Source organism: Xiphias gladius, chromosome 10, assembly GCF_016859285.1.
Source record: "Xiphias gladius isolate SHS-SW01 ecotype Sanya breed wild chromosome 10, ASM1685928v1, whole genome shotgun sequence".
Classification (NCBI taxonomy): Eukaryota; Metazoa; Chordata; class Actinopteri; order Istiophoriformes; family Xiphiidae; genus Xiphias; species Xiphias gladius.
Window position 1 is genome coordinate 25,300,413 of NC_053409.1, and position 13,530 is coordinate 25,313,942.

The window sequence follows — 13,530 nt, forward strand, 5'->3', positions numbered from 1 at the left end:
AGTATTAGACTAAATAATCCTTCTTAATTAATGCTGAGACGAAATTCTGAGGTGAAAATATTGAAATATGGAGAGTGAGCAGTCGCGGTGCTTAGGCGATCTGTTCGGTAGTACAGTTGGTTTTATGCGACCCAAAGCACCCAATAATCGTCAAGAGGAGGAAAGCGATCCTGCTCCTGGCCAAGTCCATGACGTAAATTATTTCTGCGCTGACGTTTTAATGCCCCTTATTCAAGCAGATCTCATCCTGACAACTTAATGTTTAGGGTCGTCACATCTAGGGAACTCACTGTTCTTCCTGCACAGAGGAAGCCTCCGACCCGCCGACATTTTCCCGACTTTATTGCATCCGAGCACACTTTCAGAGAAAAAAAAAAGTTGCACACACCTTAGTGTCATAATTTCTGGCTACAAGTTGTTCGCGGTCATCATTCATCTCATTCATACCGGCCTTTGTAAAGGCCCCGCTCTCCTGATTTGTCAGCAAATTTGTGCCAATTTTAAATTGATCTTTTCATTTTTTCTTTTTTTTTTTACCGTCTCTCCGCCTGCCAGCCTCACGCTCCTCCACCTTGCATTCTGCGCTGGTGGGTGATGACTCTTGGGGGACAGGGACATTTGGAACTATTTTCGTCTGCACTCTCTGTCCGCTGTGCTCCTTGCCAACACTACAGATCCAGTTGCTCTATCACAGTGGACAGAAGCATCTACCACTTTTCTACCCAGGTTGACCTGCCGAAGTTATATTTCGTCCATATTTTCATTTACATTCAAATGTATTACATTTCACAACTCTCCCGAAACCTTATCTGACCTGGCATCATCCCTAAAGAGATATGAACATAAACTGTATTTGTTAGAATTCCAGCTGTCCCTTTCCAGTAGAAGGACAATAAAAACAATAAAACACAAATACATTTCCTGCGGCATTTGTCTAAATCTGGTACTTTTAGGTCATAACGATGTGATGTGCATCTTGCCTTGACAAAGAAATAAAATAGTTTGTCATCAAATCCCCTGAAAAAACCGAAACCAACAATGTGTCAGTCTGTTTCAAAATCCTTTGACTTTCTTTCTCTGTCTGTGGCTCTAAGCTCCAAGCCCATTCGTTCCTATTGAATTCTTTAAAAACAGCTCAAAAATATATACATTCATAAAAAATAAAAAAATTTAAAAAAGGATTCAGTAGATTCCTAAAACAGCTGGTCACAGTTCTAAACAGCTGGTCTATCAGACAAAACAGGAGGAACTTGTGCATTTGTTGGGGACTATTTTCAGCGGCGGATTAATCCACATTTGGTGCTCTAGGGGGTATTTGGGGCAGCAGGATGGTGTGTGTGTGGGACTGAGTCAAAATAAACTTCAGCGTGTGTGTGTTCATGGCGATGAGGGAACATGTCACCCAGTGCAACAGTGTGGCTCACTGATGTGTTTTTAATAGTTGCTGGACAACAATGGAGCTCCGTGGCTCAGGGGAATGAGAGCCATCAGGCTTTGGATACACACACAAAGTACTTGTTAGTAGGATACATTTATTATTCTGCACATGGGATTTTGCTGACAATTCAAAGTTCAGTAACACACAGTTCTAGGTAAAAAAAAAAGGCAACGTTGCTAAAACGATCAGCTGAAAAGGATAAGGTTGATAAAGGTTCAGTAATTCACCGATCAAAAATGCCAAACATCTGCTGCTGCCATTGTCTGAAATGTGATCATTTTCTGCTTTCCCGTTTTAGATTTCATATTTCATTTTTTCCCCTCATTTTATAGACAAATGATTAATTCATTAATCAAAACATCAAGAAACGCACCAACAGATGAATCACCAATGAACACGGAGTCCCACTAGGGCATTACAACAATGTGGGATGCTAAAAGGTCGCGTATGGTTTTCTCAGTGTTACGAAAAGGCATGAGAGACATGAGGCAATGTCAAGAAAGGAAGCAAGTCGGCACTCACGGTTCTTTCTGTACAGGAGGATTTCGAAGCAGTTGGACTCATAGTTGTCGAACGTCTGCCTGACTTTGTCGATGGTCTTCTTGTCCGTCAGCTCTCCGTACATAAAACTGGAAGAGGAAAACGAGCGGCATGAGAAACGGCAGCGATCGACTGTGGCCTGACCCTTTAGCCTTTGACCCGCGTTACAGTCTGTCACATATGTTTGTAAAGGCGCTGTCAATCTGGTATCTTACCATAAAGTGTCCATTAAGTTTTATGTCTGGTTTTTATAGAGGAAACTGTTGCAGCTGTGGCAGCAGCATAAATTTAGCTCGCAGTGAAGGATTGTGGATTGGTGCAGCCTGCTTTTCCCGGCATGGTTGTAATTATTCCTTAAAGGGCTGAGGGACATTTTAATCTATGCTAATATAATTACTCTGCGTGATTACTTTCTTTTCCAATAGTCGCAGTGTCCTCAAGGACTAACATACGCAGAGAGGTGCAAATAAATAGTAAAAAAAAAAACCCCACCACTGACGTTCCCGGGTATTTTTTTCTCCTTGCATGGCCTCAAACAAAAAAACACATTGCTGATTGACACAGTTAATTCAGGGAAGCGTACTGCAAGTGAACGAGAATGCAGTTGCTTTATACGGCATGATAAAGAGACTTTGGCGTTTATCTAACCGATCCGTTTGATGAGTTTATAGAAGCAGAGACGGCAGATCAGGTCATTAGAAATATCCTTCAGCTAGGGTTGAGAGGACAGCCCTGGAACAGATCCCCGGGAGAGAACCGGACGATGGTCGAGGGGTGGAGCCGCTGAGAGATGATCGAAATTAGAATGATAATTGCCTTCTTGCTTGAACCTGCACGTAAAGTTTAATTTCACATCTACATTATACGAACAGCAATTTGGATGGAGACTTGGTGATTTTGGATCCCTACAGCAAAGTAAGAGGGGATCACCTTTCATAATTAACAGCTACTGCCGGTGGTGTCTATGCAGTAGCAGTGGTTCCCAATGTTTTTGGCTTGAAATTAATTACTGTTTATTTGTGACCTTCCATCACAGACTGAATATGAGGGATTAGGATCTGGGTTTTGAGTAGTTCCACCAAAGACTGATGTTCCCTTTAAAACTTCTCATGTTGTTTTATTGGAATAATTGGTGGAGACCCAGAGAGGAAAATCTAGACAATATTTCACTGACAAGCAGAGATTAGAGAAAAACAAATAAAGACTTTGTAGGAAAACTCTGTGGTTTTTGTAGCAAGACTCTTTCCTTCCTATCACATCCATTGTCTTGTGACCCATTGGAGGGTCCCGACTCCCAACTTGGGAACCACCAGTTTACATTGTTCCTTAGTGTTTCCCTTGGCACTACAGTACATATGACCCTTGTGTCATTGAATGTGAATCGTTAATATATCTGCACCGGTGCCGCAAAGTTATACCCTTGTCCTGCAGTCGGAAGATCAAAGATTACTCCTCAAAAATAGCAGGAGCCCCATTAACAGGCCACTGTCTTCCATCACTCTGGCGGCAGCCTGTAAGTTTAAGGTCTCAGCGGGCTCCTCTATACTCTCAGTGTCACATCTGAGTGGACTGTCGATCTCAATGTCCTCCTCAGACCCGGGCAGCAAGGAGCGGACGGATAAATCCCAATGCCCCTATTCTTACTTAGCTCAGTGTCCGAGGGAGCCTTTTTAGCCGCCGGCCTAGTCAAGGCCGTCACCCCCGGTCGGGTCTGAAAGGCGCCCGAGGAGAGGCGTCGTCCTTTGGAGTCAAATTTTAAAACGTCTTGACTGACAGGCGAGCAAGACACTGTCCTCGGGCTGGACTGGGCAGAGCTCCCCTGGCAGCTCTAAATTGGATTCATTTCAGAGTCTCACTCAGCATTGTGCCATCTCCTCCCTCCCTCCCTCCCTCCCTTTCTTTCAGAGCAAGTGGAAACGCCAGATGCTGATTTTTTTTTTTTTTTTTTCCGGTAGGGTGACTCTGCAGAGGTCCACACTTCTGTTGCACGGTATCGAAGCAGCTCTCAAGCAGTAAACAAAGTTAGTATCATGTAAACAGCTCTCCGGAGCATCACTGTGCAGTTTTAATGATCGCTACGGTGGCAGAGAAGCAGGGAGGTACAAAAAAAAAAAAAAAATTGTCACTTTTTAATCTTTTCTCTCTGCCTCTCTCTCTCGCTGTGCTTAAATAATGGATGAAACCGAATAAAAAGGGACGAAGTCAGTGATTTTTGCTAAATAAATGGAGAACTTTGAAAAGGACGTGGTTTTACTTTTAAAATCAATGACTCATGGCTACTCTTGTGTGGTTATAAAGACCCCGGTGTTGTAAAAAAATACTGGTTTTTACAAGTTCAACTTTAAATGAAGCATTTAGGCAATTAAAAACACATTTAAAAAAAAAGGGGCTAAATGAGACATATGCCCATTATACATTCTGTAGGAAAGTGTATGCAAATGTAAAGGGATTATAAAGATGAAATTTGATGCATATTTAGTTGAGCTGTGAGTGCAATTACAATAAAGCAACGAGACCAAAAAGTCATTATCGCCGCATTAGCAGACTGTAACTAATAATGCTTCAACCTGGCGTAAAAAAACAATTGTGCACGTTTAAAATGCTTAAATGTTAAACAGTGATACAAAATGGAACCAGAAAAAGCGTGACTTTTACCTGCACGTGCTGCTCTTCTGCATGACCTCAGCCCGGTGGAAGCCAGACAGTTTGCAGAATCCGTCATTGCTGTAAACTACAGGCCACTCCACGATCTGGGCGTTTCCCAGGAGGAAGCTGGTCTCTGAGAGGTGGACAGGACAGAAGGAAGGTCAGCCCCGGCAACAGCATCAACTGTAAAAGGCTGCAAAGCATCTTCGCTTCTGCAGATGACTGCACAAAGAGGTGTTCCACTGGTCTAAGTCGGTGGCAGCTTTGCTTCACAGCTACACAACTTCCAAAATAAAGGCAGACTACCTTTGCGCCTAAAAAGAAAGCTGGCTCCGGGGCCACGACTCGCTACACCAACATCGGCCAGTCAGCCCGCTGAAGCGTGGCTAGTTTATGGGTAGTGAATCGTAATGTTTACTGAGAAATGGAACATGCATTTTACATGACTTACAAAGAGAAACTCCCTGCGTCAAGATTGCACGTTACATCACATTCTCCCTCGCAGGTCGGCCTCAGCTCTGGCCGGGGCATTCGTTAGCAGCAGCGTGGGGACGGAGTGGAGATGGGCAGGTGGTGCTAGTGGCTCGCCAGAGCCCCGATATAACTGGGCCCTTGCCGATCGCTATTAGGCTCTAACCTGTTGCCCTCAGACGGTGAAGATCCAGCAAGTCACATTTGCTGCATACTAGCATTTTAGAAATTCTCGTAGACAGGTGGGTTGGATCGTAAAGCTGCGATATAGAGCTAGTTACGTCTGATTTCACACTAGCACTAGTAGTAGTATTTCGGGGAAAGTTTGATGAATATTGTGATAATACCACTGGTACTTGATACTACTGATACTGGCTTCAGCCACAGCTCAGTAACGACGCCATCCGGAACTCGAGAGAGAAAAAAAAAGAAGAAAAACTGGGGGAGTTTGTACTAAAAAAAAAAATTCTTACAGTGGAGTCATGCTGAAGAGGAAACACCTCACAGTCTGTGTGAGGACGACGCATCACGCTACACATAGTATAGTAAAACTCTGAACTTGTCCTTTAAAAGCTGCAGCCTGCCGTGTGCCCTTTGGAATAAAGCGAGGAATAAAGCCGAGTAAGATTTACTTAAGGACAGGCAGCTTGAATCATCTTGACCTTTCTGCTCTCCTCTTTCATAGCGATCAATTACTTATCTGGATCTTCATTAAGAAGTGGTTGAACATTGATGATTTTTCAGCCCCGATGGTCATCCTTTTTCACTGACTGCGAGATAATGATACTGTGAGCCAAGTTGGTTTTTTCTCTTCCACCAAGCCAAAACGGAGACTTGGCTTTCTTTTAGTTTGGGCAACTCTATAACACTGGTTAAATGGTGGAGGAGATTGGAGTATATTTCATATTTTACCTGAAATATCTCCTCCTAATTATATTATTATTATTATATATTATGTATATTTATATTAGATGATGCCTTGACTTTTCATTTGCCTCATCACTGGATATCCGTCTGTGCCTTTTGTAATCTACTAAACTGTGTGACAGGCAACATCATTCTCTATCCTCATTTTACCCTAAACAGAGCCGCATCCATTACTTGATTCATCGATTAGACAGCTGAAGGAAAATTAATGGGCAACTAATAGTATAACCGATTAATCGATCATTTTTTCAAGCAAAAATCCCAAACATTTGATGAGTTCCGGTTCCCAGATGGGAGGATTTGCTGCATTATATTGGAAGGAATATTTTTTAGTTTTGGTCTGTTGGTGGGACAAAACAAGACATTTTATGACGTCAGCTTGTGCTCTAGGATAGCGTGATGTTTCACCGTTTTCTGATGTTCCATAGACCGAACGATTAATCAATTATTCGAGAAGATAACTGGTAAATGAATCAATAACGAAAATAATCGTTAGTGGCTGCCCTAATTCTAAACCGCTGCACTTTCTCTGAACCCCTCCTTGGCCCAAATCAGAGAGTCGAGACCCAGCTAACTCCCCCGGCCACACATCAGCAATAAGCACATTTACACCTTTTTAAACCAGTTTCCATACAAACTGAACATTATAACCTTCGTGAGGGTAGGATTTGCTACAGGAATGCTGTATTAGACTGCATTACTTTTAGCTAGGTGTACCTAATTAACTGCAAAACTGAGTGCAGATTTCCCAACAATAGAGAAAACTCAAAAATGGAGATGCAACTCATCAGACCGTCATTGTCTACAACGTCACTTGTAAACCACTGACACTAGACTTTTCCAGGCTTCTAAGACAAATTTGGCAAACTTAAACATATGAAAAAATTAGACAACCATTCCAGTTTTTGATCATTTGAACACTAGAATGTCTCAGGGTCTTGTCGAGCCATTTCATGGAAAATTAACTCTCTCAAATCATCATAATTTGTGCAGCACAAAAGAAACTGGGACTCGCTTTCCACTTCACCGAGACCACACAGCTCACACGATCTGTTTTCCTCCTGAGGACGTTTGAATCGATCACCCTCCATGACCAGAGGAAGAAAGGGCCCTGCTACAGTAGCAGTGTTTTGCTAGGTTAAAACTCCAGGGCTAATGTTACCCACAAAAAATAGGTTATCTACGTGAAGACGCACACACACTTTACACATATCAGGACACACAAGGATTACGCAGCTAATTCAGATTTGTGGTGGGAGAGCTTGTTAATGTTTTCACAACTAGACTGTAGTCTTCGGTGGTAGCACGCAAGCTAGCCTACCCACGCAAAACAACAAACAAACAAGCCACGTCTAGTAAGGCGAACATTATGACCCTCCGCCTGCTTCCTTTTACCCACCATTTGCCTTTCCTCTCAGCCACAGCTGCTCCCTTGCTCTAACTGCAACGTCGGCCGCCTGAAGCCCCGGCCCTCCATCTCGCTACCTTCCGTGGGCCAATTTGTTTTCTGATAGAGGGTTTCTGTCGTTGGCCTTTCTGGAAAGCTTGAAACACATTCTCCGGGGTTTTATGACCTCATTCCTAGACAAATGGATACCTACTACTCGAAGCTGGATTACCGACCGAGCTAAGCAGGGATGGGCCTTAGACCCTCAGGACAGTCAAAAGCCACAGGTTCAGTCCATATCACTCGTGTCTCCACAATTTGATTAACAGCAAGTTTGTTTGAAATTGGCACCACTGAAGCAGAAAATCACCTACGATTGTGTCCTCCATTTTGTTGCCTTATCTTGAGGTCAAGGGCCTGTGTTTTCTTTAAGTTTTAAACCTTTAGTTCTTTTTTGTTGTGTGCTGTAATGTTTTTTCCAGTTTCTCTGTGTGTGAAGTAATTAACACACAGAAACACTTTGGCAAGGTAGTACTAATTCATCACAGTGGTACTGTAAGGCTACAATAAATAATTAATCTAATTATCAATGCATCTAACAAGTATTTTCTTAAATAACTGATTGACTGTTTAGTCTATAAAATGACAGAAAATAGAGAAATATCAAGATCACTATCCCCTGAAGCCCAAGTTAACATATTGAAAAATTGCATTTTGGTCTGACTGACTGTCAAATATCCAAAGATGTTGCGTTTACTATCTTGGGAAACTTGTAAACCACCAAATATTCACATTTGAGAAGCTGCCACCAGTGATTTTCTTTGGCATTTGTGCTTAGAAAATACACTTAGTCAATTATCAAACGTATTCCCAATTAATTTGTTGTTGATGGACTAATAAGTTAATCAACTAATTCTCTCAGCTCCAGAGAGCTGGTTAGTATCTGGATGCCTGGGGTAATATTGAAGCATCCATGTACAGCGGGGGTCAATACGGGGCCCCCTAGGAGGTTGATCTGGTCATACTGCTACTCTACTGGACAGTAAAACGCGAACACCTCATCGCTTTAATGAAGATACAGCAACGATTCGTGTTAAGCATCGGAGTTCACTGAAACTCAAGTGTGAAGTGGTTGAAAGCTGCAGAAGAAGCCAGTAAGTGGGTCTTGAGCTTGGTTGCTTTGTCGGACTGTTATTTTGTTTGCATCTATCTGCTTCTATGAGGCTTTAAACATGCGGCGTCTGACGCTCATGGACATTATTTAGTCAAATTTCCACAAGCATTGGTAAAGTATTCTTAAGTAAAAGTAACCCAGTTTTACCCACTATTTAATGATATTCAGCTACATTCCAATTCTTAAGCTAAGCTTCAAAATAAGAAAACCTCACGTTAATTTACTTCTACTGAATGTGAGATGCAAACAGCCCGTTGTATTTGTCCTCTGTTTAATTATTTATTGTGTATTTTTTTGTGTGCCGTTTCTCCTCTTCCCCTTTCTGGTCTCCAATATTCCACTGATATCTGATCCTGACAGCAACGGAGTGGAGCAAATGCGCCGTCAGAAACTGTGGTCAAGTCAAGCCAATCCTAAACCAGCTGTACTTATTGGGCAACAACATGAAGATAAACTCATGCAGCAGAACTGTCTGCAGGCTAGCAGCCGAAGAGCTTGTTTGTGAGAGGATGAAGGGGATAGCAAGCATCTCCTTTTTTTTTTTTTAGCAAAAATGATCACAACCCCCCCAAATGTTCAACCATGAAATCTACAAGAAACAAGAGGAAAAATCTTTTACCTCTCCATCAATCTCCCTGTTAAACCCGAACGAGCTACCCAGCGGCCACGGCGCAGTGTAAACACAGACAGGAATTCTGGGTAACACCACACTGAAGAGACATCTGGAGTGGAAAAAATTACCACCAACAGCTTGTTGTTTTTTTTTTCCCCCCGCCACATCATAACCACATAGATATAAATTATTCATTTAATATATTGTATGATGCATGGCGATAGATTGGTCACCAGGGTTGTTTTGAGTGTTTTGAATGTTAAACAATTAGCTAGAAACCTCACGCACATCACAGTGCTGTCAACCAGGCTCCAATGCGTGCCATTTTAGATGGATGAATATCATTTTGAAGAGACTTAATCCATCACAGTGAACCCCTTGGGCGTCTTTATATTGCTTTATTAAAGGGACCACTCTGGTTAAGTTTACTGGAGTCCCGTTTTTGTGGCTTTGTCCGTCGTTCATGATAACACGCTGCTCATCTGAGCTCCGGGAACACGAAGATACTGCCACACAAAGAGAAAAATAAAAGGTTATCCGAATTATGTACAACAACAATTTGGTGGTAAATCTGAACGGGAACACGCGTGAACTATGATGAGCGCAGTGGCTCAAAGCTGAAGCAGGAATAATGCAGAAATCTGTAACATTTTCTGAGTATTTAAAACATCACAAATTCCCCCTTTTTTTATTCATTTAACTTTTCAATTAGCCTATATTTTCTGCAAATTCTTTCTCTCTCTAGGATGGTATGGTGTAAATGGTGCTTCTCTACCGTTTTAAGTACATAAATCTTGTGCAGAAATACTAAACCCTTTTTAATCTATTTCCTTTTTTCCCCTAAAACCAGTCACATTTTATTATATTTTGTTATGAGAATCAGCCTAACAACCCCATCATGTGTAATCTGTAAGTAATCACAAAATGTAAACTCCTCTTCATGTCACTAATGCCCCAAATTCACAGAAATAGTACTCAGGACACGATCTCGTTGTAGCTCAATGGGAGCTACAGTACAGTGCTATCATAACTACCAGAAATGACGTCCAAAACATACAAAAATAAGATCCAAATGATCCTTTAAAGGAAACTCTTTGCAGCATAAAAGTACAAATACTAGTCTCAAAAACTGTCCTTATGGTGTGTTTAAGGACACTCGAACCTTCACAAGCTGACACTCAGCTGCCACATGATGAAAACCCAGAAGACTTCAGCAACCGACTATGATGTCTCAGATGTTGATGTGTCCTTGAAATCAGCAGCAAGAAGCTCCAAAGACAAGCGAAGCACAAACATGGACACGGTGGCAACAATTATATGAATTCTGAAGCTTCTTTCCATAGAATCTTTTTAGCGGTTCACTACTTGATGTTGCGTTGGAGTTTTCTGCGAGCAACCTTTCAATGCAGTTTCAGCAACCTTACAACATGACGATGAAGATCTAAACGGTCACTGTAATGGAGCTATAGCACCTCAGGCTAGGCTCAAGTCTTGCAAGTCACGACGGAATGAAGTTGGCCCAATGGCTGCGGCACCTGAAAGGTTGGAAAAATATCTCCCGCCTTAGAAAATTGTCGGCGCCAAGCAAACTTGCTCAACTTGCAATTAACGAGCTAAAACATCGGGAAAACTGCTGATAATGTTCTTCAACACACCTGCGAAAATCTGCTGTACTGGTAACTTTGACAGGTAACCAATCATTTAGAGAGTCTCCTTTTTCCCAAAAAATAGTTGGCTGGTAAAACAGTGAATTTTGGAATGAACAGAAACCATAACAGCCTATACACTATTTCATGCCAAAACACATTACAAGTGTTTCCCACAGTCTACTGTATATTTACTGCAGGAGGAAAAAACCTGTTAAACGGCTTTTAAACTGTGAAAAGATGAAGTTTTTGCAGTGAAACGCAGATGGATGCATTCGTGAAGGTGCGTCAGCAGCTCTTTCAGACAGGTTTCACTGCAGGTTTTACGCACTGATGAGTAAAGCCCTCCAACAGCACACTCCATTGATTTTACTGGTCGGCCAGCTGATGATAGAAAAAATAAATAAATAAATAAATAAATAGTGGCTATGATAAAAAATGTTCTGACTGTAGTCAGGGAAAAACCTCAGCAGTTGTAATTATATCAGCAGTGAATGTCACTGACGAGAGTGAAATCGAATTCTTAATAAAACACCAAAATGAGTTCCTTGTGTGTCAGTCAAACTCCTTCCAGTAATCACGGGGGGAAGAGTTGAAAGTGGCCTGTCATAGTTTAACATTAATTATCTGAGTTATGGAGCAACAGGAGGCCGACAGGATGCTCTTGAAAGCTACAGAAGAAAAGGCTGGTTTACTGGCCGATAGCTAAGGCTCATAAATTTCAATGATTTTACGTCCCCCATTCACGCGTCCGTGTTTCCTGCTACGGTCATTTTTCAAGCGAAAATGCCAAACATCTGCTGGTTCCGACTTCCATTTTCACTGGGTCTTTAAAATCCTCTTAAGATGAAACTTCCTCCTGGACTTTGTGTAAAATGTTTCAGGCTCTCAAGCTGGCGGCGGTGGCTCACCTCTTTTCCAGTGGTCACCACAAATCACAAGAGATAGCAGCGCGTTGCGGGTAAAGTGTTGGGAGGACGGCACCTTGTAACGAAGAACGATCCAGAACAATATCGGCCCTCATCTGTTCTCTGCTTCTCATTCCAAACAATTACTTAGATGATTTTTCAGCAGAAAAAGGAAACTATAGTTACTTAAATTTATCACCCTCTTGTTTAAAGCCTAAAACCTGCCAGCTGCAGCCTCCTGTGTGACCTTTGAAATTAAAGAGCTGACTAAGACTTGCTGCAACACACACACACACACAAAAACTCAGAATCATCTTGACCTTTTCTGCTCTCCTCTTTCATCACAATCAATTACTTAGTTGAACTAAGGCTCGACCAACAGGGGCAACCTGAAGGCCAATACCAACAGAGGCTGCTTCAAGAACGCTGGCAAGGCCTCTGATACAGCGTTCAGACCGTCATGGGACCCCAGGTCTCGTTTGAGACCCGCGGGCGAGATTATTTTAGCCCTGACAGCTCTGATTCAATTGCCAGGAAATCCTGCGATAGGCTACGCGGGGCCTTTTATTTTCAAGTTAGGGCAGATCTCCAACCTGTTTATTTCTGCAGCAGTGATCGGAGAAGCCTACATCCAGGGCTGTGACCAGGATTTTTGGAAAAACCAACACGGTCCAACCATTTTCAGAAGAACATTGACCCCGACTGGAGCCACTTAACTACTACAAAACTCAGACAATATACACTATACGTCAATTATTGCACAATACTAACTGCAGAACAGTCATTGCTCTGGAGCTGGAAACGATTAGTTGACTAATCGATTAGTCAATCGACAGAAAAATAATCTGCAACTTTTTGGATAGTTCAATACTTGCTTAAAATACTTTTCAAGTAAAAATGCCAAAACATTTCTGTTTTCAGTTTCTCACCTATGAAATTTTGCTGCTTCTCTGTGTTTTATGTCACAGTAAACTCAGTTTCTTTTGGTGTTGAACTGGTGTTCAGAGAAAAGATGGCATTTGAGGGTGATGGAGATTTTTCACTGTTCTCTGATATTTCATAGACCAATCGATTAATCAAAGAATAATAATCAGCAGCTTCATCGATAATGAAAATATCCAGCTTTCTAGTGCTCAAGTGCTGTTCTGTCACGGGATGCTAAAAACCGCATTTAACCGGGTTGGGTGGCAGTACTGAAGGGAGGTTCTTCGCGCTGATCGCTCTGCTTCGGTTCTTACTGGCAGAACCCGCTCACCCTTGTCTCAACCTTGCCAGAGGTCAGAGGCAGGTTTGGCCTTTAAGCTCTTTTCTCTTCGGTCACTCGCTTCACTCTAAGACCGGCTGCTCAGACTGTTCGCCAATCTGCAGCAGGTGAGCGTTCATGTCTATTTCTTACACTTGCGGTTAGCGTGTGCCCCGTGTGCCACGTGTCTGCATGCACTGATTTGTGTTCTCGCTACTCCCCTTCCCAACTTGTAAACAGACTGATCTGGTCAGTAATAAAACAATTAGCCCTGATTGATTCGTTTATTGACGTAAGAATTAACTGATAACCAACCTGAATCATAGTTGTTGATATTTGTTAATTCCTTAAATTAGTTAAATTCAGACATATCTCTGGTTGCACGGCCATTCAGCAACCCCCTTTAGACCCTGACTTTGGTTACTAGGGGACAAAACTCCAAAACCAAATACATCAAAATGTGTATTTTACCTTATTACGATGGGTTATTAAGATGGATTTATGGCCTGCTGGATTTGATGGACTGATACAGGTACG

At 42.1% G+C, this 13,530-nt stretch overlaps 1 protein-coding gene across 3 annotated transcripts in view; it reads right to left on the reverse strand.

The window, feature by feature from the left end:
* kcnh5b (potassium voltage-gated channel, subfamily H (eag-related), member 5b) overlaps positions 1-13,530 on the reverse strand; it is a 150,571-nt gene that overhangs the window by 133,426 nt on the left and 3,615 nt on the right. For all 3 annotated transcript variants that reach the window (XM_040137468.1, XM_040137467.1, XM_040137466.1), the window contains exons 2-3: positions 4,634-4,757; positions 1,961-2,067 (exon numbers count right to left, since the gene is read on the reverse strand). In XM_040137468.1, the coding sequence (XP_039993402.1) occupies positions 1,961-2,067; positions 4,634-4,757 (231 nt within the window). The remainder of the gene's footprint in view (positions 1-1,960; positions 2,068-4,633; positions 4,758-13,530) is intronic.